Source organism: Micromesistius poutassou (genome assembly GCF_964030765.1).
Source record: "Micromesistius poutassou genome assembly, chromosome: 8".
Taxonomy (NCBI): Eukaryota; Metazoa; Chordata; class Actinopteri; order Gadiformes; family Gadidae; genus Micromesistius; species Micromesistius poutassou.
Window position 1 is genome coordinate 3,095,566 of NC_140278.1, and position 26,508 is coordinate 3,122,073.

General features: G+C 45.0%; 1 protein-coding gene across 1 annotated transcript in view; it reads right to left on the reverse strand.

Moving 5' to 3' along the window:
* The window catches only part of LOC311351441 (collagen alpha-6(VI) chain-like), a gene marked incomplete at its 5' end in the record, with an annotated part of 30,162 nt that extends 13,993 nt beyond the window's left edge, over positions 1-16,169 (reverse strand). The window contains 20 exons of the mRNA XM_084471583.1: positions 1,639-1,704; positions 2,413-2,475; positions 2,641-2,694; positions 2,785-2,829; positions 3,444-3,470; positions 3,713-3,784; positions 4,171-4,224; positions 5,322-5,414; positions 5,864-6,009; positions 6,417-6,495; positions 6,611-6,966; positions 7,265-7,840; positions 8,330-8,905; positions 9,197-9,748; positions 9,910-10,470; positions 10,663-11,283; positions 11,480-12,049; positions 12,329-12,934; positions 14,395-15,003; positions 16,088-16,169. Coding sequence (XP_084327709.1) covers positions 1,639-1,704; positions 2,413-2,475; positions 2,641-2,694; positions 2,785-2,829; positions 3,444-3,470; positions 3,713-3,784; positions 4,171-4,224; positions 5,322-5,414; positions 5,864-6,009; positions 6,417-6,495; positions 6,611-6,966; positions 7,265-7,840; positions 8,330-8,905; positions 9,197-9,748; positions 9,910-10,470; positions 10,663-11,283; positions 11,480-12,049; positions 12,329-12,934; positions 14,395-15,003; positions 16,088-16,169 — 5,808 coding nt within the window. The remainder of the gene's footprint in view (positions 1-1,638; positions 1,705-2,412; positions 2,476-2,640; positions 2,695-2,784; positions 2,830-3,443; positions 3,471-3,712; positions 3,785-4,170; positions 4,225-5,321; positions 5,415-5,863; positions 6,010-6,416; positions 6,496-6,610; positions 6,967-7,264; positions 7,841-8,329; positions 8,906-9,196; positions 9,749-9,909; positions 10,471-10,662; positions 11,284-11,479; positions 12,050-12,328; positions 12,935-14,394; positions 15,004-16,087) is intronic.
* Positions 16,170-26,508: the final 10,339 nt, after the last annotated feature.

Here is a 26,508-nt window from a genome sequence, read left to right on the forward strand (position 1 = left end):
ACTATCAGCCCATTGATCTGTTGTGCCAGTGCATTGAGCAAGTCAAAGACTGGATGTGCCAAAATTTCCTTCAACTAAATGAGGACAAAACCGAGATAATTGGATTTGGTGCTAAAACCGAAAGGCTTAAAGTTACCCAACACCTTCAATCTCTGTCCCTGAAAACCTCAATCAAAGCCAGAAATCTAGGGGTTATCATGGATTCAGATTTACATTTCGACAGTCAAATCAGTTACAAAATCTGCATATTATCACCTTAAAAACGTAGCAAGACTTAGAGGGCTCATGTCTACCGAAGACTTACAAACACTTGTACATGCCTTTATCACTAGCAAGCTTGATTACTGCAATGGTCTCCTTACAGGTCTCCCAAAAAAAACTCTAAGGCAACTACAGCTTGTTCAGAATGCTGCTGCTAGAGTTCTAACAAAGACCAAAAAATGTGAACATATTACACCAATTCTTAAATCATTACATTGGCTCCCTGTATGTCAGAGAATTGATTTTAAAATCATGTTGCTAACCTATAAATCCCTACATGGTTTAGGGCCAAAATATTTAACTGATATGCTTCCACTACATAAGCCTTCTAGGCCACTAAGATCCTCTGAGACCAATCTGTTAATTATCCCCAGAGTCAACACGAAACATGGGGAAGCAGGATTTAGTTACTATGCAACAAATAGCTGGAATAAACTCCCTGAGGATTTAAGACTTGCCCCAACTCTGACAGCTTTTAAAACAAGACTGAAGACTTTTATGTTTGCTTTAGCTTTCTGCTAAATCTTAAATATTTATTATTTTAACTTTGCCTTTATTTTCTCACTTTCTAAAATGCATTTCTTTTAACTCTGCCTTTCTAAAATGTTTTTTTTTAACTTTGCCTTTATTTTCTATCTATTTTACTTTTTACTTAACTATTGTTTTATTTTATTGTATGACAATGTTTATATGTGAAGCACTTTGAGTCTGCCTTGTGTATGAAAAGTGCTATATAAATAAAGTTGCCTTGCCTTGCCTTGCCTATGACGCTGGAATTGTGAATTTAGACCATTGGAGCTCATTGGATAGACAAATATGAATTGTATCCTATTCTGATACGATTGTGTCAATGCAATATTTCTATGATATATTCACAGTATTGTATTACAATATGGCAACAGTCTTTACAACAGTCTTTCTTTATACTGTATCACCTAATAGCAACTTTTAAAAAGGAAGCTATTTCTAAACAATTTTATACATTTGAATATGTAACATGGCCTCATGAAGCCATATGAACATATGTAAACAGTATTTTGATGGAAGTGTTTTAAATGTATCATACCAGTGTTTAATTTATGCTCTCTAAGATATATTCATATGATAGCTGTGTTTATCATTTTGGTGGAAAGAATCCGTTTTGAGAAGAGAGAACATAGTTTTGAGTGTTTCATTTTGAAAGAGATGTGTGGAGTTTTGACAAAACGTTTAACTCTTTTCAGTTTTGTGGAGAGAGAGAGAGAGAGAGAGAGAGAGAGAGAGAGAGAGAGAGAGAGAGAGAGTGAGAGAGAGAGAGAGAGAGAGAGAGAGAGAGAGAGAGAGACGTAGACTAGTGAACATTCTTTCATATTAACTGAGAAACTGGAGGTTCCTTACCGGAATACCAGCGTTTCCTGGTTCTCCTTTTGGTCCCACCTCCGAATTGACAGATCCAGCTTCCCCCTGAGTCACAAGACACACACACACACACACACACAGTACGTGGTCAGAGTTTCAATAGGCCAGACGTTCAGGTCTTGAGCGATCCAGATGTGCTCCAGCTGAGTTATGAGTTCAAAAGGGTCTTGGATTGAAACTCAGACTTAAGAGCTAGTATGTGTGTGTGTGTGTGTGTGTGTGTGTGTGTGTGTGTGTGTGTGTGTGTGTGTGTGTGACAAATGGACATGATTGATATCTTGCATGCTTCAAAATGAATTTCATATGAAGTCAATCTCTCTCTGTTAAACTCGAGTTGGAAGTTAAAGCCGTGTTTTATCCATCCTATAAAAACACAAGATGCACGTTGGGATGTATCCAGGGCCATAGCCAGGATTTAGAAATTAAAGACATCCATTTTTTGTACTGCACTTATGCACGACAAACCCAATATATACCCAATATATATACTGTAGTTGACTGTAATATTTACAAATACACATTTGAAGACGGGCACTTTTTTTGCCAGATAATCAATAATAAATAATTTATATATGTAACGTTGTATCAACATTTACCAATGACTTTGACAATGAATGACAATGAATTTGAGCAAACCCACTCTCAGCATGACCACCTTATTCTCTTTGCTGTGTTAACTAGTGTGTTTGCATGTTAGCCAGCTGGCCAGCTCAGACTTGACTTGATTAGAGAGAGAGAGAGAGTACAGTATACCGGGTCTCCTCTGAGTCCTTGTTGTCCTTTGACTCCTCCCTCTCCTGGAATCCCTGTGTTGCCCTGGAGATGGTAACACAGGTCAAAGTTCACACACCGTCATCATGACATCACATGCCCTAACCTCTACTAGCTCACGAATGACATCTATCTGATCCTCATTGTGAGCCTGCTACACGACTGATTAATATAAGCTGTTGTCATTAATAATAAACAAGAGCAGTTTACCGCATTTCCTGGACGTCCTCTATCTCCTAAAGCTCCCTTCAAGCCCGCTTCACCCTGCGGACACAAACACAAACAGTAACACATTCAACATGATAGGTGGTGTATTTTACATGTAACATGGTGTAGCTGAAGCTAGCTGGTTACCTGCTCTCCATCGACTCCATCCAGTCCAAAATCGCCCTCTTCACCCTGAAGGAGTAAAAATAGAATCAGACCTCCTCTCACCTCCTCATTCTCTGACCTCCCTCCTCCTCCCCCCCCCCCCCCCACCAGCTGACCTCCTCTCTCCACTTTCCTCCTCCTCCCGCCTGATCTTACCTCCTCGTTTCTCCCCATCCTCTTACCCTCATTCTGAATAATCCACCTCCCTCCTCCTCTTCCTCTACCTTCTCCTCTCACCTTCTCCTCCTCCTCTCACCTCCCTCCTCTCACCTCCTCCTCCTCACCTCCTCCTCTCATCTCCACCTCTCACCTCCTCCTCCTCACCTCCTCCTCTCATCTCCACCTCTCATCTCCTCCTCTCAACTCCCTCCTCCTCTCACCTCCTCCTCTCATCTCCACCTCTCACCTCCTCCTCTCACCTCCTCCTCTCATCTCCACCTCTCACCTCCTCCTCCTCACCTCCTCCTCTCATCTCCACCTCTCATCTCCTCCTCTCAACTCCCTCCTCCTCTCACCTCCTCCTGCTCTCAACAGCTCCCCTTCTCATCTCAGAGTTCAGTCCAAACATTCCTCTGTGATACCCAATCCCTGACTTCATTTGCTGGACTAAAGAACGGTTTCCTGAAGGTTCAGACACTCACCTTGTCGCCACGGTGACCCCGATTTCCCTGTCAATCAAACAACAGAGAACCAGATTAAACACACAATTTGCCAACCACCGCTGTCATTCAGACGTCCACAGTACGATCACAACTCAAGTCTACTGCTGTTATCATGAGTAGAAGTACTTTTATGAGTCTGTCTATGAATTGTAGTCGTGGGGTTAGATGTAGTTTAGCTGTAGTGCTGACAGTAGCAGTATTAGTGGTGCTGTGGTCCGTCTGTCTGTCCATCTGGGCTGTGTGTTCACCTTCTGTCCTCTGGTCCCCGGGCATCCCTGGATTCCTCGGGCCCCAGTGGGCCCGGGATGGCCTCGATCGCCCTGCGGGAGAGAAAGAGAGAGAGAGCTGAAATACAGTCTCCAGACCGTTCTTACATAAGCCAAGAACAACAGCATAAATATTAACACTACTCTAATGACCCAGATGTGAGGTGCAATGTTTTCAATTTTCTTCTCCAATCAAGACTCCTTCAGTCTGGCAGAAGTTTGTATTGGACAATATAAACAATATAAATAAAAAGCTGATACAAGCTCTGAGAGTATGTATTGCTGTGAGCATATGTATGTATATGTGTTCTAAATGTTCATGTGTGCATTGTCATGTATATGTATGCTCTTCAGTTTGATTTGACGCAACAGACGAGGAGGAGTTGAAATAATATTATTTATAATAAACCGATAATTACATAAGGAAACGTAATACTCACGGCAGTCCCTTCCTCTCCTGGGAATCCTGGATGACCTTTAGGTCCGGGACCGCCCTGAAAACACACAACACACACACACACACACACACACACACACTGTTTAACATCATGTACTTCAGTCGTCTATGTTACTTCATGTACCACTGTCCTCATTGAGAGGGTCTTTCCTCTACTGGCTCTAATGCGACATGTGTCTTCTGTTTACCACGCTACAACTGAAACGCCCGGCACCCCTCCGACTAATCCTCCAACCCCATTGGTGGGGCCAACCTGGGGCACCCCTGCACCCCCACCCCCCCACATCTCGCCCCAGCGGCTGTAGAACCAGCTGGACCCGGTCGACATTTGGACAGTGTTGGATAGTGAGTTTGCATAAATGTGTGTTCAATGTATGTGTTGTTTCTCTTTTGAATGCTTTTGTGTACGTCTTATTGTGACATGGTTTCTGTCTGACTACTATGGACTCTACTGCGTCCCCCCTGACTCTACTATGGACTCTACTGCGTCCCCCCTGACTCTACTATGGACTCTACTGCGTCCCCCCTGACTCTACTATGGACTCTACTGCGTCCTCCCTGTCTCTACTGGGCTCGTATCCCATAGCGTTCATCCCTCTTTTTCTTTCTGAGGCTCCGGGCTCTCCTTCTCCTCCCAGCAGCCTCCAGTGGACCTCAGATAACCTCTCAAACGCACAGGAAATAAAACAAAAGCCTGCAGCTGGTGAGAGAGAGCGATGGACGTGATGGAGGAGTAATTCCTGCTGGCCCTGAGGAGACCCTCGACTGACGTTGGCCGGAGCTACCATCACCACTCCTAGAGCCTTGTGTATACAGCAGTGTCACCTCCGAGCCTATGCTCCGATGGGAAGTTATGAAAGCTGTTATAACAAAGAGGGATAACTCTCAGTGGTTTCATGTTGGAAAATGACGAGAATAATCTCATAGTGACTTTGCATCTCGTCCATGACACCATCACTTTTGACCTCATAACTTCATTACATTACTTCCCCTAAACACATCACCACCTCTGACTTCATCACCATTAACATGTGTTGTATATTTAAGGGTAATGCTGTCAGAATGTGTGAGGCGTTCAAACGTAGATCTTTAAGTCTGTCCATGGCTTCCAGATCTCTGGTGGTGACCTTTCACCTTTGCAGCTGAGGATCCTCGTGAGCCTCGGCTTCCTTCATGTCCCGAACATTTACACATGACACCACAGCATTCTCGCTCGGCCACTGCGTCCTGGACGAGAGAGAGAGAGGGAGAGGGCGAGGGAGAGAGAGAGAGAAATGAGAACGTTAAATGTACAGTTGTGGTTTAGTTTAGCATGGACTTTTTATCTGTTTAGTATTGTTTAGTTTAGTTTACAGTGGACTCATGAACTGTTTAGTTTAGTTTAAGGTGTCCACCTTAAACTAAACTAAACAGTTCACGAGTCCACCGTAAATGTGCATTCAATGATCTGTTTAATATAGATTAGTTTAAGGTGAACTTAGGATCTGTTTAGTATAGTTTAGTTTACTGTGGACTTATGATCTGTTTAGTATAGATTAGTTTAAGGTGGACTTACAATTGTTTTTGCATAGTTTAGTTTAAGGTGGACTTATGATCTGTTTAGTCTAGTTCACTTTAGTTTAAGGTGGACTTATGATCTGTTTAGTCTAGTTCACTTTAGTTTAAGGTGGACTTACGATCTGTTTGAGCACGGTGCTGCCCACACTCGGCATGCCCACGCTGAGCGGGACCTTGTAGCCAAACCCTCGACCGAACTCCACCATCTGGATCTGGCTGGAGTCACTCACACCGTCCAGCGCCACCGCCAGCAGGGCATTCACCCCTGAAGAGACAGACAGGGAGAGAGAGGCAGACAGACAGGTAGAGACAGACAGGAACGGCAGAGAGAGATGCAGACAGAGTGAGAGAGAGAGAGAGAGAGATAGAGATAGAAAGATACAGTGAGAGAGAGTGAGATTCAGAGAGAGGAGACACACACAGTGAGGGAGCAAGAGACAGAGATATGTACAGAGAGAAAGAGAGAGAGAGAGAGAGGGGGGGGGGGGACACAGACAGAAAGACAAATATGCAAACGGGAAAGTGCAAAAAAGAGAAGGAAGAATAAAGTCAGGTATAATGGATTCCACCTCTATGTTTTAAAGATGAATTTGTGAGAGATATTATTGTAGAGTTTGGCGGCTTCAGTATTCTGCAGTAGTACACAGAGTGCCATGTGCATCCTGGCCTCACCAGACAGACGCAGAAGCTCAGACTGATGCTCCAGCTTCATAACATCTTCATTCAGACCATCTGTGAAGACCACGAGCACCTGGCACGCATATGCACAAACATCCAAAACAAGTTTAGAAGAAGACATTCAACAGACAAACAATTATTGGCCATGTCCACGACAAATGTTCCCGCTCGCTTGTGCTGTGCTGTACCTTGGCACCGGCCGTGGACTGGGTCTTGAACTTCTCTTGGAAGGAGGTGAGCAGGGCCGCATTGAAGAAGGTAGCCTCTGACATCTGCAGGTTCATGACCTTGTCCAACACCGCCTCGCTGAACGGCTCAAAGTTGAAGTCGTACAGGACACGCCCGTCTCGGCTGACCAGCCGGAAGGCGATGTTGGGTGTGATTGGCGTGTTCTGGACGCAGCAGAGGCCCTTCAGCGTGGACACATAGTAGAGGATCTCCGGCAGGGCCGCCCGGAGCTTGGGGAACCCGCTGACCAGCAGCTGAGACCCAGCCCGCTGGGACATGTCAAAACCAATGGCCACATCGATACTGCAGTCTGAGACTGAGAGAGAGACAGAGAGAGAGAGAGAGAGAGAGAGAGAGAGAGAGAGAGAGGGAGAGAGAGAGAGAGAGAGAGAGAGAGAGAGAGAGAGAGAGAGAGGGGGGGGAGAGGGAGAAGGAGAGGCAGGGAGAGAGAGAGATGGCTAAAGGTAAATCTAAATTTCTCAATGGACCAGTTCCCGGAAATAGTTTGATTAACCCATAAAGTTATATTTTATTTTTATCGCCAACCGACAGATGCATGTCCAAACAGACAGACAGACAGATGAACAGACTGACAGGCATGCAGGTATTCTCACCAGATGTGTCATTGTGGGGATTTTCGCATATGGTGTCCACCACCTTCTGCTTGATCTTTGCCAGTGAGCCGAAGTCCTGGACTGTGAAGATGAGGCCGGAGTCGGCCGTGATCTTCTTCAGCTCCAGCTTGTTGACGGCTCCGATGCCAATGACAAAGATCTCGATGCCCATCCCCCGGAGCACCTCGGCCGCCTGCACCACGTCGTCGTTGGACTCCCCGTCCGTCATCAGTATCAGGTTCTGGGAGACGCCACTCTTGATGCGGCTCCCGGTGGACGTCTGGAAGTAGGTCTTGATGAAGTCCAGCGCGCGTCCGATCATAGTTCCTTCCTTCTGCTGCACCATGTCCAGGATATTCTTGGTCACCTCCTCCACTGTGTTGAACTGGTTCAGGTAGAACTCCTTCTGCGGGGAGCTGCTGAACTGGGCCACGCCCACACGCACCAGCTCCTGGCTGATCTTGAAGCTGCCGACGAGGTTGGTCATGAAGGTCTTCATGGTGCCGTACTCAGCGTCGCTGATGCTCTCCGACGTGTCAACCAGCAGAACCAGGTCCGCTTCCGTCTTTTGACATTCTGGGAACACACGGAGGTACTGGTTTGTCTGGGTCAATGCTCTACGGTACTGAACACTGAACACAACACACGGGGCACTGGTTTGTCTGGGTCAATTCTCTACGGTACTGAACACTTTAGGCACTAATTTTGATATATTTCAATACTCGAAAAGTCGAAAAGTACCCTACCCTGTACTTCTCTCAATACTCAATACTCTTTATTCTATTATACTGTATGCTTTGCTCTTTATTGCACTATACTACACCCTATACACTACTTTCAACACTATACTATACAATTGTATATTGTATATATATTGTACACAATATACTCACAAAAACGACACTCTTCACGTCGATCGATAGATTTAATGATCAACGTTTTACACTAATATACTATACTGTACTCTACATTACAGTATTCTATTCTGTATTCTACAGTACAACTCCCTTGAATATATTACTCTTGATCATTTAGTGACAGACAGACAGATAGACAGATAGTTACCAGGAATGGTGTCGCTGCAGAGGACATGGGAGATGTTTTTGTAAAGGGTGTCCAGGGCGTCAAAGTTGTCCACGAAGAAGACCCTGGAGGGTTCCCCGGCCACGATCTCCAGCTCAGCCTTGTTGGCACCCTCCACTCCAATGCTGTACACGCTGATGCCCTTCTCGCGCAGCGCCACAGCTGGAGCCATCAGGTGGTGTGGGTCGGTGGCGTCGCCATCTGTGATCACCATCAGGATCTGGGGCACCTTGGACGCCCGGCGGCCGCCATACTTTTCTTCAAAGTACTGCAGGGTGTAGGCCAAGGCCTTGCCTGTGTAGGTGTCTCCGTTCGGGGACTTGAGTGCCTGAATGGCCTTCAACACCTGTCTCTTTGAGAAATGCTCTTTGAGGGTGAAATTGGATTCGGCTTCGCTGGAGTAAAGGATGACGCCAAAACGTGTCATATTCACGCCGACGGAGGTCTCGTTTACGATGGACTCCATGAACTTCTGCATGTTCTTGAACTTTTGGTCGGTGATGCTGGTGGAGCCATCGACCAAGAAGATGATGTCTGCCACCTCTGTCTTCTTGCACTCTAAAGGAAGAGACAGAAGAATTCTACATTGTTGATTGAATTATCATTACAGATTCGTTGAAGGTTAGACTTTGGGTGATATCTAACGTCATGAAGATATTGACTTTCCGCTTTAGTACAAATACAAATGAAAAAAATACTCATACTCAACTGCATTTTATTTAGTGGTAAATCATTAAACTGTTTACTTGAATGTTTATAAATTTGATATTTGGATTTGCATATTCATTGTATAATATGCAAGTACAGTTCCCACCATTATACACAGCATCAACACTAGTGTTGTCTCACCTCTCTCACAGAGTTGCAGAGCCAGCTCGCTCTCCAAGTCCTTCAGTGCATCAAAGTTCCTCTCAGTGAACACGAGGTCGTCTGAGCCACTGATCTCCAAAAGTTGTGTGGTGTTGGCGTCCACCAGTCCGATGGAGAAGATGGTCACACCCTTTTTCCTCAACACCTCGGCCGGCCCCTTCACCTGATCCTGGGACTCGCCATCGGTAATCACAATCAGGTTCTGTCTCATCCCCGAACGACCCCCGCTGGCCGAGTCAAAGGACAGGGAGACTTCGGTCAGGGCCTGGCCCGTGTGCGTGCCTCCGCCAATCTGCTGCATGTTGTCAATAGCTTTCCACATGTCTCCTTTGTCGTAGAAGTTATTGAGGCGGAACTCCTGCCTCTGGATGGTGCTGAACTGCATGACTCCCACATGCACCATTTCCTGTCCAACCTGAGATTTGCCAATCATGGCTTTCATGAAGTCCTTCATCTTCTGGTAGTCGTCTGTTCCGATGCTTCCAGAGCTGTCGATCAAGAAAATGAGATCCCCTGGAATGTCCTTGCAGGCTGTGGACAAGAAACACATTCAAAACCTTGCTTTTTTCCAGAACACCAATGTGAGAAAGTACATTATAACTGGATAGATCCACAACAAATTGAACCTATACAAATTCAACAAATGTGGGAATAAAAGTCCACTGGATGTACATAGAGAGAAATGTGCTTACCATCTGGTGCACACATGTCTGTGATAATGTCATCCTTGATCGGCTTCAGGGCATCAAAATTATTCACTAAGAAGGTCTTCTTCGGGCTTCCAGATATCTCATTCAACTCTTCCTCGTCTGCGCTCTTCACTCCGATTGCATAGATGATGACACCCTGGGTTCTCAGATTCCCTGCGGGAAGTTTGACCTCGTCAGTTGACTTCCCGTCCGTGATGACGATGAGGTACTCAGGGACTTCGTGCCCTCGAGTTTTCACGGCTCTCTCAAACAGGGGCTCCATGAAGGACAGGCCACGTCCGGTCTCGGTACCGCCACCGACCTGTCGGATGTTCAACATCGCCTTCTCCAGGGTTTTGCTGTCAGTGTACGTGGTCAGGTCGAACTCTAAGGTGGGCGAGTCTGCATATTTGACAAGCCCAACGCGGACGTGGTCTGGGCCAATGCGGAAGGTGTGCAGAAACTCAGTGATGAATTTCTTCATGTCTGTGAAGTCGTTGGGCCAAATACTTCCTGATTGGTCGATCAAAAAGAATATGTCGGCTTCGTCTGTATGCATACATCCTGGAGAAATAAAACAAAGAATGTTTTAGAATAGATATATATTTTTTAGGCTAATACCATCACAATAGTGTATCGTGTTCTCAGCTGAAAGGTCATGGGATCCATACCCAACATCTCAACATCATAGTTAGCAATATTTGGGAACTAAAACGTCAAAAGCAACTTTTAAAATGGAAACAATCGGGCCCAAACCTTCTTTGATAAAAGTTCTTCTTGTGTTGATTGTAAACGACTGACGGAGGATGTTGCTGCACACGATCTTCTCCAGGGTCTTCAGCAAGGTCTTCAGCTTGGTAAAACTGTCAACAATGAACATATGCTTTTTTGAAGGGTGCGATGCCATCTGCACCAGCTGGGTCTTGTTCGCATCTTTGATTCCGATGGCGTAGACGGTGACCCCATCGCGACGCAGGTCTGCCGCTTCCTTTTCCACCTCATCCTGCGATTCTCCATCAGTGATGACCACCGCCACCTGCTGGACGCCTTGGCTTTTCCGGCTTCCCCGCTCTTTAACAAAGACGTTCTGGCGAGCAAACTTCAGCGCTAGGCCTGTTTTGGTGCCTCCTCCATGGTAGGGCAAAATCTTGATGAACTGGAGGATCTCATTCTTGTCATTGAAGGTGTTGAGGTAGACCCGGCCCGTAGGATTGTCATTGTACATGACTATGCCAACCCGTACTCTGTTTGGCTGGACGTCGAGGCGTTCCACCATCTTCTGCAGGAAAGTGCGCATCAACTGAAAGTTGGTACCACCGATACTTCCCGACTCATCCACAATGAACACGACATCAGCTACTCTGGCTGCTAAACAATCTGTAAAAGTAAATGAGGGGGTTAGGACTATGTTAAATAATTAAATAATTTTGAATTAAATAATTGAATAACTAAGTGATTCACAAAAACGGAAGGAAGTAACTCAATACATCCAACAGCACAGTGATACAATTGACCAGAATCCCAAGTCCCTCATTGACCATTGACCATGATCATTGATAATCATCATCCTCACCTTCAATCACTTCGGCGGGCACTTCCGCAGTCTCAAACGCCGCCTTCAGCTCCGGCACGATGTTGGCAGACTGGTAAACATAGGGGGCAGTGGCCACCGTCTTCATCTGGTGTGTCATGCCGGAGCCGAGGCCAATGCCCATCACCGTTACCCCCTCAGACTTCACCAGGCGGGCCGGTTGGTAGACGCTGTCGCTGGAGTTGGCCGCGGATATGACCACCAGGAACTGCCGGTAGCCCAAGTCCTCGCGGCTTCCGGCCCTAGTGCTGAAGAAATTTGTGGCGGCGTAGGTCAGTGCGCCACCCAGGTTGCGCTGCTCGTTGGCCTGGAGACGGCGTGCGCGGAAACGCCGGACGTTGGCCAACACCTCTTCTTTGGTCATGTGCTGGTTGGCTAGGAATTCAACCTTGATGCCCTGGCCGTACTGGGCCAGGCCGATGCGGTGGGCCGTATCTCCCACGTTGAGCTGGTTAACCAGGCGCACCAGCATGGTCCGGATCAGCTGGAAGTCGGTCGCGCTCAGGCCGCTGTCCACCAGGAAGTAGATGTCGGAAAACTTTTGCACCAAAGCTGGAGAAGAAACAAATAGAGTAAAACGGAATGACGGCATCGAAAGAAGCAGTAGTATTGAAGATAGAATCATTACATACTGTATATATATATATATATATATATATAATTAGTTTATCAATTATGTTTCAAACTAATTTGTGTGAATGAGTGCATGCTTGTGCGTGTGTGTGTGTGTGTGTGTGTGTGTGTGTGTGTCTGGACCTGAATGCATGCATGTGTGTGTGTGTGTGTATGTGTTTGCGTTCATGGGAGTGTGTGGTGGAGATGCCACCATACCGGTGTGTTGGTCCTTCACGGACACACAGAGGATCTGCAGCAGCCTGTCAGTCAGCTGCTGCAGGGCCTGGTAGTTGTGGATGCTGAACAGGAAGCGGTCGTGGGGTCGGTTGGCGATGCCTTGCAGCTCTGCCGCATTGGAACTGCCGACGCCGATGGCGAACATGATCACCCCCTGCTGTCGCAGCTGCCGTGCGGGCTCCAGCACGTCGTCCGACGAGTCCCCGTCCGTGATCACCACAGCGATCTGGGGCACGCCCTCCGCGGCGCGACTGCCCGCCGCCGGGGTGAAGAAGGTCTGCTGGAGGAAGGTGATGGCCTGGCCCGTGAAGGTGCCCCCCTGCCGGTACGGGATCTTGCTCACCTGCTCCAGCAGCGAGGCCTCGTCCATGTGGTCCTTCAGCAGGAACTCCTTGTAGGGCTGGTCGCTGTACTGTGCCACGCCCACACGCACCTTGTCCGCGCCCACCTCGAGGTTCTGGATGAACTTCTGGAGGAAGAGGAGCATCTCCTGGAAGCTCTCAGGGCCGATGCTGGAGGAGCCGTCCACCAGGAACACAATGTCCGCCAGTGATGTCTGAGTGCATGCTGGGGTGGAGTGAGTGTCTGGGACGGGAAAGGAATGGGTTATGTAAGTGTTTGCCTTTCCATTCTTTTCAGCCAAACACACACCTGTGTGTACTTAAATAAATCTACACATAATGCCTCTTGGTTTTTTACTGGATTACGAAGCTGCAAAGTGAAGTTGAAAATGTTTTAATAATAAAATAAATCTATCCGCAAGGTGAAAACCAGACGCCTGTTAGAGGTAGTTTATTTAATACCTTGCAGGTTGCCCCATCGCAATGTGGAGTTAATTAAAAAGCTGATAAAACATGAAGAACATGACGGTAAAGAGGATTAACACAGACTTGTGTGTGTTATGTGTTGGCTTCCCTGTTGATCCTCCCACCACCAAACCCTACAGATAGCCAAGAGACTATCTACTAATTAAAGTGACTGTATGAGAGCCAAAGTAACTGATAATTAAGGCAACAGTTAATCAAAGTGATTGTATGGGAATCAAAATGCAGTATGAGAATCAAAATCAATGAGAACTAAAGGAACTCAGAATCAAAGGATGAAAGTAACTTTATGAAAATGATAGTAACTGAGATTTAAAGTAACTATGAGGAACAAATTAAAAATCAGAGTTACTGGTAAAGTAACTGGCAAGAAACTATGAGAATCAGAGTAAATACGTATACGTATGCAAAAAAGCAGTTGTTGTGTATTTAAATTATTTCATGATAATAAGAAATTGTATGAGAATTAAAGTAACTGAGCAACAAGGTAACTTTATGAGACACAAAGCAACCGAATATCAGTTGCCTTGATTTTGCTGCTGCTGACCCAAATGCACATGAGCTAGATACCACTTTGTCAGTTTAGTTGACTCTAAAGTTATCTCAGCTCCATTCATAAAACACATCCAGGGCTTGTAAACATGTGGCTCTCAGTGCTCTAGCCTGATAACAACCCTTCTGTTGGGAAATGACACACAAGGTGTCTTGGGTGGCTGGTTAATGTTAGCCATCAGCTCATTGGCAAATATTATGGTGTGCAGAGATGTGTGTGAATGTTTTGTATATGTTCCAGAGTAAATGATGACCTTGTTCCAAACCCGGAGGATGTACATCACGTGTAGCATCATGGGTCACACAACTCAACTTCTTGATGAATCCCAGATGCAAGTGACATGAGATACCGTAGAGGCTACATAGTAGGTTCAAAGCAGCCCCTTATTCCTAGCAGAGATCCCTCTTCAAGGTTAATTATAAAATCCCAAAGGGAGTATGGACTCGGTTCCTTGGCCGGAATCAGTGGGTCTGCGATACCCTTTGGAAACTCCAGACCTAAAGGTAAACTAACATATTGGTACCTTAGGCTTGACTCTGAGCTGATTTTGAGTTGACCATGTCATCTGTTCAGACGTCACAATACCTTAATCTCATTTGTCGAGCCTGTGTCGACATCCCGGCCTCAAAATGGTTGTGTGACTGACTGGAGACAAAGGGCGGCGTTACCTTGCAACACAAGGGAGCGCTGTCCTCGCGCCTCCTCCACGCTGGTGCACAGCGTCTGCGCCACACTCAGCGAGATGCCCTGCAGGGCGCCAAAGTCTGACACGCTGAACACGTGCTGGAGGTATGGAGCGCTCGCAATCTCCCGCAGCTGCTCGTCATCGGCGTCCTTGATCCCCACGGCGTACAAGATGACGCCCCTCTTCTTCAGCGCCGTAGCGTGTTGCAACACGTTGTCCTGCGACTTGCCGTCCGTGATCACGACGGTGACCTGCGGCACGTTGCTCTCGGCGCGACTGCCGGCGGCCGCGGTAAAGTGCTTGGCCAACAGGAACTCCAGGCCGCGGCCGGTGTTGGTCCCTCCGCCGCGGTACGACAGGCCACTGATGTACTCCAGGACGCCCTGCTTGTCCTGGAAGGTATTCAGGTGGAACTCGGTGCGCGGGACGTTGCTGTACTGCACCAGGCCAATGCGCACGTGGTTGGGGCCCACGTCAAAGCCTTGCACCAACGTCTTCAGGAACTGCCGGACCTGCGCAAAGTTGTCGGCGCCGATGCTGCTCGAGCCGTCCACCATGAACACGATGTCGGCCACCGCCTCTTGAGTGCAGACTGAGATCAGGAGGGAGACTTTTGGTCACTTCTTTGTCGAGGTGCTGCAGGCGCGTCGGGAGGTTTTGACCTCCGGGTGAAGAGGCGGATGCTCCGAGTGATCAAGCATGAGAGTGGGGTGGTGGGCTTTCGCGGTAGTTGTTGTGGTGAAGAGACGTTCGTGGCATGTGACGTGTCTTAGGGTTGCAAACCGTTTTTGAAAAGGAGGAGGAGGGTGGTGAGGAGGGAATGGTGTCGGTGGGTGGGTGGCAGTGACGAGTGCAGTTCCCATCGATAGGTGGGGGGGGGTGTCAGGGTAGCGTGCCGTGAACCGTGCAACAGTGTGTGCAGGACTTTAGGAAGGAGTGCTGGGCTGACATGATGCTCAGCTGTGAAGTGCGTTGAAGAGATATCGCTAGCTGGGAGGTGGGAGGTTGGAGCCCCACTTCTGCTATAAATCTGAAGGATCTGCTGACAGCTCACCATACGAACCACTAAAGGCGAGCGCCGTAATTGGCGTTGTGCCCTAAGCACCAACATTTAAGAGTTTAGTCTTACAACATTCTCGTGCGATGGATTTATGATCTATGGTATTTTATTTGAGCAATATCTTTTTTATAGACTGGATATTAAAATCAACAATATCACGATTACGCCTAGCAACCATGTGTCTTTCAGTGAAGCGCTTCGAAGAACATTTACTTCTTTGCAGGGCTGAACGATGTTGCCCTGTTACAGAAACAAACTTTAGACCTTACTTTACAAATATATAAATAAATGAATAAATAAATAAAACGCTAAAATGCTTACACCAGGGACCATTGACTCTGCAATCAGATGAATGAGCTAAGAACTTGCGAACTTGAGTTTGTGTGTGTGTATGTATGTGTGTGTGTGTGTGTGTGTGTGTGTGTGTGTGTGTACTGTGCATGCCTGAGTGTGTGCATGTCCGTGCAGACATGTGCGTCCGTGTGTTTCATGTCTTTCAGAGGGAGTGAACGAGACAACGAGAGGAACAGATGTGAGGTGAGGAGTTATCTACCGCCAGTTGATGGTTCATTCTGCCATGCAGGAGGTGAGGTCATCACAGGCTAATAACACCCACCTGTTCGCTGAGCAGCGTTGCCATGGAGACACACGGCGGCCGTGATGATGAGGACGAGGAGAAGGACCCGTCTCGCCGCCATGATCACACGTTCCTCACAAGACCTTCACTCTTTCTAAGAGAGAGAGAGAGAGAGATTAGAGAGAGAGAGAGAGAGAGAGAGAGAGACAGAGACAGAGAGAAAGAGAGAGAAAGAGATGGAACGAGAGCGAGAGAGACAGAGAGAGAGAGACACAGAGAGACACAGAGAAAGATATGGATAGAGAGAGAGAGACAGAGATAGAGATGAAAAGAGAGAAAGAGACATAGAGAGAGACAGAGTGATATTGAGACTTATGGAGAAACATGGACACAGGAAATGTATCACCGTTCCTAAACGTGCACACACAAGTGCACAAACATGAATACAATACACACACACACACACACACACACACACACACACACAAATGCACAGAAACAACACAAGCAAACATGTACACACATGCACACAGAACTAAAGCAGACAAACACACACCAGCACATCCGGGGTCTTCATCATACTAAAGTTATATTACCTAATACAAAATACTCTAAATACTAGTTTTGGATGGAGATGTGGAAGTGATAAACAGTTTTCTAATTGATTATATAATTCATCTTCCTCTCTGAATGACATGAATACCACAGGGAGCCTTCAGGCACCAAACCCACTAAATCATCTCTCTCTGCTACGACTTCTGAAGACAGACCAAGACCCCCAACACTAACCCTAACCCTAACCCTGTGTGTGTGTGTGTGTGTGTGTGTGTGTGTGTGTGTGTGTGTGTGTGTGTGTGTGTGTGTGTGTGTTTATGCACAAGGGTGTGTGTGATCTCTGTGCAAACACGTGAAACTTTGTATGTGTTGATCTAAGGGCAAATCTGTCCGAATCGCTTCTGCTTTACTCGTAGCCGAGACCGCTACTGCAAATCACACACTACATGCTTTTCTTTGTAGCATAGCTTACCTGTAAAATTGTTTGGAACTAAATCTTGTATATGTGTATGTATTGTATTTTGCATTTATATATGTGTGTGTGTATTACATCAGTTTGTGTGTGTTTGTGCATGTTTCTTTGTTGTGGGAGCTTGAATGATTTGTGAATGATTGCGTGCACATTCTGTGTGTATGCTTTCATGTGTGACTGCCTGTTGTTTTTGATGTGTTGCGTGTGTGTGTGTGTGTCTGTGTGTGTGTGTGTGTGTGTGTGTTTAATGGGAACAACGTGGCCGTGAGACTACAATGCTGCACTGCTCTGCAGACCTTTTGAAGTGGAGAGTGTGGGATTAAATTAATTATTCAGGAAGTAGGATCTGGTTTCTCCTGGAATGCGACCTACAACCTCAAACCCAAATTCACGATGATCTTCTCAAGCAGCCGGGAGTAACATTATGTGGAAGTGTGTAGTCGAGGCTCAGAGAGAAACAACTCTGAAAGTCCACAAATGTGTTATAGTAGAGTAGTGCAGAGTAGAGTACAGTAGGGTTATAAGGTTTATAATAGAGCAATGTAGATTAGAGTATAGAGCATAGTAGAGCAGGGTAAACTGTACAGTAATATAGAATAGAGTAGAGTAGAGTGTCGTATGTTAGAGTTGAGTACAACAGAGTAGACTAGAGCAGGGTAAACTGTACAGTAGTATAGAATAGAGTAGAGTAGGTTAGAGTTGAGTGCAACATAGTAGAGTAGAGCAGGGTAAACTGTACAGTAATATAGAATAGAGCAGAGTAGAGTGTCATATGTTAGAGTTGAGTGCAACATAGTAGAGTAGAGCAGGGTAAACTACAGTAGTATAGAATAGAGCAGAGTAGATTTGAATAGGTTAGAGTTGAGTACAACAGAGTAGAGTAGAGCAGGGTTGAAGTAGTAAGAGTAGAGAAGATCGGAGTAGACTATCACATGATGTAGAGAGTAGAGTACAGTAGCAGAGAGCAGTAGAGACTTGGCTAAAGTGGTTCCTTAAAAGTGGTGTCCTAAAGTGTTGGAGCTATTTCAATTGTGTTTGGATTTGTACAGGGTTTATATTTAGACTGGTTTTACATCAGGACGCGATGACCAGCATATGTCTGCTGAGTCTGTTTACATGTTTATTTTGTGACCTAAACTATGACGTTTCCATGAATCCCCAAACAGTGATTATAGCATAGAGCAGTGTTTCCATACCTTTCTGGGGCCATGGCACACCAACAATCCCAAACAGCAATTAAAACAATCTGCATTATTATATTTAAGATGAAACTTTTTAATCTAAACCTAATAGCTACAAACACATGCTATGTATAGAGATGGTTGCTATGATACCATGCAAGGCAGTGGAGATTTAATTTCTATAATATATAAAGAAGAGTTCCATGAAGTCCAAAAAATCACATTTAAATGGCAACATTAGCTGACAAAGCTAGAAAACGGCTGGTCTGCTACGAGTGAGACTGTAAAATCTTATAATGCTTACATTATAACAAGGTCCGCAGCCAGCCGGTGGGGGGGGGGGGGGGGGGGGGGGGGTCTGGTCTAGTTTAGGCAAGTCATCAACAGAAAAATTTTGTTTTTTTGGTCGTGACATTTTTTGCGTGTGCGTGAGAGAGTGAGATTGATGCTGAAAGAGTGTCACGCCAGATGCGTGAGAGTTGGCAACCCTGACACCAGTACCATATTGAACATTGAACATTCACAGCCACATGCATCAATATGAGACACCACATACAGTTCAACACCAGCTGTTTTTGGTTATGTGAATCTACAGGCTAATACGACCGGATAGTTTGGAGGCTGTTTACATCATATGCAGTGCAAGGATCCGGTCCAGACACTAACATATGTTACAGAGAGAGAGGGATTAACGGTAGCATGTATGCTACGCTACACAAGCTAGCCAGCTACTGTTGGTGGCTCTCTTCTGCTACAACTTGATCATGATTTGAGTCGCTATTATAGACAACTGTCCTTTGAAACTGTTAAGGGCAGCATTAAAATCCAAATTAATTACTCACATCATCCAGTGCAAGAAGGCAAGGTTTAACATTCCGATTTCATGTCTGTAACCAATAACCAGTAACCAGTAAACATAGCATCATCTGTTTTGAATCCAATCCTGAATGACACACCTCATAGATTTTATCTTGCCCTCAAATTAGAGTCAACAACTTTAACAAGGACAAATTTATTCACCATGTGTTGTACCACGTGGACATCGATTATGATGTAAAAGAGATTCCATCTTGGTGTTCTTCTAACATCAGACAATGTCTTTACTTTATCTCCACGTTGTTTCTCTTGTCAAATTTCTGGACTGTGGAGAACATGTATGAGTTATGGGGGGCTGTGACAAGCATTTTCATAACAACAGTTAAAGGGAGTTTGGCCAGCAGGGTGTATGGACGCTAAAAAAGGAAAGTAAGCACTGTTGCCCATCCAATAGTAGTCCTGCTCTCAAGTACTACCTCTACAGAGCACATTAGTAGTCTTCACTATTGGCTCAAGGTTTCTGCAAATAAAAGACACAGATGGATATAGAATTAATTATGGACAGACAGAGAAAGAGAGAGAGAGAGAGAGAGACAGACAGACAGACATCAATGTTATAAACTACCCTCCATTTTGGACTTAATGTGTACAAATGAATTAAATATATGTATTATAGTACTATACTTATTTCGAATGACACCTCTGCAGCCTTAACATCCCGGTGTCTATTGATTTTGGACCCTAAGTGTCCCCAGAACAGGAAGTTAAATTACTCTGGATCACCAGAGCTAGTGCCCATCTGTCTACGTTTACCTCAAATTATGCCATTTCCTGTGAGCTGGATGGCCTGGATGGTCTGACCAGCACAAAGGAATTCAAAGAAGAGATGTGCCATATCTCTCTCTCTTTCTTTAAAAATGTTTTGTGCATGTTAGTGCCTTCGGAACTGTAATTTCCTTCCAGTACCTAATATCCAGCTTACACTCCCTCTCTCTCCCTGTTTCTGTCTGTCTCTGTCACTCTCTGTCTCAATATGTCTGTCTCTGTCTCTCTCTGACTCTCTCTGTCTCTGAATTTTCTGAATTGTAGGATATTATAATAAATGCCATGAAGATACGAAATGTCTTGAAACATGATGAGCAACAGCTGTGTACAACCGGTCTCCACGGAGACATTGAAAGGGTTTGGAACCCCCAACAGTTTTTTTCTTCTCGGCGCCAAACCAACTAAACATTGTTCTTGAAACGGTGACGGGATCCAGCACTGGAGTGCACGGCTTTACTGTATGTGAACGCTGACAAACACAGCCGTGTACACACACACACACACACATGCGTGTGTGTGTGTGTTTATGTGTGTGTGTGATGGGTCTATAGCTAGGGAGCAGGTCTGTGTATGATCACCAGTCACACAGCTGAGGCCCCTAAACCTGAAGGGCCGGGGGGCTCGCTCTAATTGCATCCATGTGAATTTAATCAACGTGAGGCCTAGGAATGAGTGTTGCTTTAAGATTGCAAGTTCCCGTTTCTGAGAGACAGATAAAGAGCGCTTGATTTGAAAGTAGGAGCGGGCCCCTGTCGTTGGGAGTCTGGCCTTCAGATCTGAGATGAAGTTGGACATACAGAGATGACTGGCAGCTTGAAGCTCTCTCCCTGTCAATGGAGGACATCTAGCCGCAGAGATACAGTAGGTATTCCTCAAGGCTCTACCTCCTCAAGGCTCTACCTCCTCAACCATCATCCATGCAGTCTCTTCAGAAATCAGAGAACTGGGAGGGGCAGACCTTGGCTCTGGGCCACCCAGTCTCATCAACAAGGCAATTAACGTTGACCCCGAACGGGTGGTGAGATTTGGACCCCCCATATCCTGAGAGCACATGCTGGAGAAACAATGGGAACTTGGGTAGGCGTGCGACCGATTCGAGGGCATAGATTTGCCCTCTACGGAGCATGGCATTCTTAATGGCAGGACTTTAATGGCAGCCTGGTCATGTCAAGCTTACTGGGGGAAATGGAAAAGGATACTGGGAGAGGTAGATGGAGGAAGGCTGTCATGTCTATTCAAACAGACCAATGAAAACCGTCCTTTATTCCAGATTTCACAGGCATAGATTTGGCCTGTACAGTACAATAACACCACCGAACAACAACAAACCCAACCTTATCAGGAAAGACCAAAACGGGTCAAGAGAAAGAAGAAGAATCCATTGAAGGAAATGCTTACCCTGAGAAGAAAGGGGCCCCTAGCGTAGCGACTTCACAAGGGGATTGATCCCATGTGGACAAAGAATGATCGTAAAAAAACAAAGTTTAAAGGGAGGAACACAAGTGTAGGGTGAAATAATGTAAACATTTACCACCACAACATCCGTTCAACTTGGTCTTATACGTTCTAGAAATCCTCAAGCACCCTCAGGCTATGATGTTAATTGGTTGAATATGGTATATACACTAGTTTCAGGGTTTGGGGTTTGGTTTCCACTGAGGCCACCCATGCTTAGAAATGTTGCGTACCCTGTATTGTAGGTTGTCGGTGTTTTGATTTGAGAAAACATCCACCATATGGGTCAAATGTCGCCCACCAGACTGCAATCAAGACCATTTAATTTAAATTGGTGTTCTCCTGACACCAATGTGAGCCGATCAGAAAACGAATCAATAACCTAAGGTGAGAAACATTTCGATTAATTCTGATCATTTCAAAGGAAAAAATAGAAAAAAATGAGAAAGTGAGAACCTCGTCATGGCTTGAGGCTAAACAGTTGACATGAGATACAATGAAAGGACTTCACCATTTTTCCTCCACCTCTCCATGACCACTCCACTCACTTCTGCAGCTAATCAACACACAACGCATTCAAGGTCACTCTGCCCCTTCCCATCATCACAAATACACGCACTAACTCTTTAACGAAAACCCAAACACCTTCTGAATTCCCCCAGCTGGATGGTGTAACCTCCGCTTGTCAAGCACACTCAATCCCCCCACCCACCTACAAGACCCAAACCGCCATTTGAACCTGGCCTTGGCCTTTGTCGGACGCCATCTGACGCCCTCACAAAACACAAACTCTGCGGATCTCCCTGGTGTTTATAATCCACTCTTGGTGATAAGTCCTGTTTGAAAGGCGGTTGTTTATGCGTTGGATAATCTAAACACAGATCTGGTATTTAGATGTATAGGGACGAGGGAGGGCCCCCTTTAACTGGCCAACACATGCAGACCCCTTTTACTTGCTGCTATGGCTGTGAAACTCAACGCCGTGCATATGGCACTCAGTAAAAAAGTCTAAATAATACACCTTGATTGATTACAGCCTGGGCTCCTTGTATTGCTCACACGGTTTAATCTATAGTTGAGTCTGAAAGAATTGAAAGAGGTTCAATTTTGTTACGAGAGTCATAACTAATCCTTAAAGCACGTAGTTAATCACAGCACTAGTGTTACAGTGCTGCTTAATACATATACAAATTATGAATTATATAATCACTGTAGAGGGTAAGGCTTATTTGAGTAAACCTCAGTAAAAGCCTCATGTTGTGAACTTCATCCAAACAAGTTATTGGATGAACTTCCCATGTTATGATTAGTACATTTAGGAGTACATTCCTCTGGAGACCAGCAACACCAGTGCTCTGCCACAGAGAAACCGGTTGCTTTTCTGCTTTTCAAATCCATCAGCCACTGGTTTGCATGGTAGAATGAAATGTTGATACTTTTTCTGACTGCAGGACCTGAGAGATGGAGCCCAGTTCCTGGTAAGCAACAGCAAGGGTCAAATGCTGATGAACAGAATAACAAATAACCCTAATGACCAGTCCAAACAAAGCTAGGACTGTATACATGGTATGGGATACACCTCGTAACGCAATGCAAGGTATTTTAAAGAGATGAATGAACCAGCCATACACATTTATATGTTTTTATTTTAACCAGCCCCTCTATATTTAATGACCAGAGACTATAAGGTAAGGTTTCTGTATGCTTCTGTAATGGCTCTCTCCTACTCACAGGTCTCTTAAGGTTTCGTTCCTCAAACATCTCATAAGCGATGGCAAGGCCATGTTGTAGGGAAGGAAGGCATGAAAAAGTGTGCAGGGTGGGGGGTTCAGTTAAAGACAGCTGCTTTCTTAGGATGGCGTCTGACCTCAACAGCAACAGCATTACTGTTTTAATGTGGAAAACTGCAGTGTTGATTCGTAAACATCTGTCTGCAGATAAGATAATAACTTTGACTAACCAGCTCACAGTCAAGATTTACTTTTCAAACCTTTCACTATTACTGTTGTGAATATTTTCTAGTAACTTATGTCTTACTTAGCTTTCATAAAAGCTGTGTTTCAAACTACTGTTGTATGTCAGCCCATTCCACACCTTTGACCATCTTTTCCATGACGGGAAGGTGTGGTCCCTTTTTTGTGTTCCTTCTGAAGGTTTGCAAGTCCTTTAGAGAGTGTAGGGTTAAGGGGGTGTTGTATAATATGGCCTGTGAAGCCCTTTTGAGACCGTAACTGGTAAAAGGTACTCTCTATAAGAATCAGAAATTCATTCTCATGACGCCTTTGGTTGTAAGTGAACTTCAGCCTGCTCGATCTCTGCAATTTAGAGAATAATACAAATTAAGGTTATAAAAAGGTTACTATAGGGTTACAGGGTTACTATAAATTTCAAACTAACAGTACCTATAAACTAAAAAATAATACAAACAAGGGCACTTTATAGCACACTTTAAGATGTCACTGCCTTTTTTCCAATTAAATTACAACCTGTAAAATCCTTCCCATAGTCCCTTTAAAGCCTATATTAATAAAATATAATTGTACTAATAAGAAGACCCAGGGTTTTATTTTCCTGGTTCCAGACCCTAAATACCCACCAACTGTTTCAAAATGTTCTGAGATTCAGGGACAGGTGTTGGTTGTGTAGTACCTGGTCTGAAGTAGTTTTCTCTGAGCCAATCAGCATTTTCTTGTAGGCAGGACTTCAAAGACAATTTGGCGACATAATCTGTGTGACCATACCAAGCAAACAAAACGGAAACTCCCATAGTAAAAAATTGTGAATTGTGTGATTTTTAGAGTCTCTGGATTCAGTTATGGAAGCTGTTTCGAAAAAACAACCAGAAATACTGGCTCAAAAATCATCAAAAGAGAACGCCACTTGCCAAATAGTTATCAACTTGGTGATGATACTATAAGGAGGAAAATATAGACTATATACTAATAAACTAGAAATTCCGGACGTTTATCAGACAACTCTGGATATTGTTAGTGCCAACCTCTACCCATAATGCACTTCGCAGCCACAAATGGAAACCACATTGTACAACACTTTCATGATCAATTGTATCATCCTGTAGGACATATGGTTCATATAACTGTTTATACACAATAATACTACATTTTCTCAGCACAGAATGCCTGAAATTGGAGACCTAGTTGGAATACTGCCAAACACTACAGTTACACATCTGAAACATCCAGAGCACAACCAAGGGCACATGCCATACCCTTTGAAAAGTTGAACCCAAAGATGGAAGAAAATCATGCCATGGTCAACACAAACATCCCAGCAACTGGGATCGTTTTAACCAAATATTCCAGTAACATAGATTGTGTTACATGTTAGCACACAAGTTACATTCATTGTTTTGGTGGCTAACATGCTATTAGCATGGATTGTTTTAGCTGCTATTAGGCTTGTGACAGGGGTCTGTGTAGTGCAGGGATAAGTCAATGACTGCATGTTTTTGCTCCTCCCATTAAATGGGTCTTTATAGACTAAACATCTGCTCTGTGAAGATTGTGGGCGTTTGGGTTCCACATGGTGTCCAGCTGGTCCAGTGTGGGCTCATCGTTCTCATCTTCAATCGTCAGGTTAGAGGGACCTTAATTAACCACCATTTGGTGTGCTGCTGATTAGTCATCACAAGCTGTTTCCAAATCCATGCACTGGTGACATCACAAGGGGGAGTGTCTACAACCAGATGTTTTGAGATAGACTACGAGTTGGTAAAGTCCCCAAGAGAGGTGCACGGCAAGTTGATTTATCTATTAGTCCATCTTGTGAAAATATGAAATTATATAATCTGGCATGATAGTCATTTGACAACTGTAGAGGTGAAATGCAGAATCTTCAATTGATGACTAGGCATCTGATTGACTGACTGTAGGAACTCCCCCTATTGGCCCCTCCTATTATTCCAGCGTGTATTGTTTATATTACATTGTCGTACAATAACTAGCACAATCTGTATTATGGAGGCCTGTGTGTGTGTGTGTGTGTGTGTGTGTGTGTGTGTGTGTGTGTGTGTGTGTGTGTGTGTAAAAACACCAGAGTCAATTTACTGTTGGCTCTGTAGAGTTTTGTTAACGACTTTATACATTATGTTGAAATGACTTGCAAAGAACCCATTGCAATTAGTTTTACAATAATTGGCTGGGCTGGTTTTGTCTTTCCCAACACTGTTTAAGTGAAATGGAGTTTAACCACAGCATGCCCTAAAGAGGAAACAGATGCAGGAGGGATCTCACAGCCCTGGGGCGCAAGAAACTGCAGATCAATCCATCAGGCTTTGACCAAACTTTACCATATATTGGCTGACTTTTCTTTTGTAAAATGCAAAGTTCTCCAATTTCATGTATTCGAATCCATTTTAAATGTTACATTTATTTTTACCAAAAAAAATGCTACAATCAACAACTAATCTCGCAGTGAAACAGAGATAATCACATAATGGCCAGCAACTCAACCAACTCCTCACAAACGGTTTTCTACTGCAATGACATCAGTGACAGGAAATTACGAATGAATTATTAAGGTAAAAAAAAACAATATCAGAAAATTCTGATTTGATTGGTGTTAACATATAGGCAACACAGTAGGCTAATGTTCTTCATCATATTTGATAATGCTGTCTCTTTAGATAAATGACTGTAGGTCTATCCATAACTGATAAAAAAGTTTATTTTTGCCTATCGTCCGTTCAATATCAACGGGACGGTTAAACCATTAAAAATGAATAACATTATCAATCAATTGTATGCTATCCAGAAATAAAGCCTTGATCACTCATGCAAAAAAAAGGGAAAGTTTGAACTCATGCATTAATTTCATAGATCAAATCATAAGCTCATTGGGTCCACTTACGGCTTGGTGGGTGAGTGCGTCCTCGTTGCGCGCTGAGCCCGGAGTGCCGTGTCCATGTAAGGCAAGTCCGCAGCATGAGGTCCGAGCCACGCCTACCCCCCCCCCCCCCCCCCCCCCCCTCCCCCCTCCCCCTCCCCCTCCCCCTCCCCCTCCGGCACCGACTCTTCGGGGTGGGTACTGTGCTGTAGGCCTACTGTACTGAATAGCGTCAAATTCTTCCAAAGTAGTGCACTGCCGCACGTTGGTGCATTCAAAGTCGGCCGTGGTCGAGATGGGATGCGCGCCGA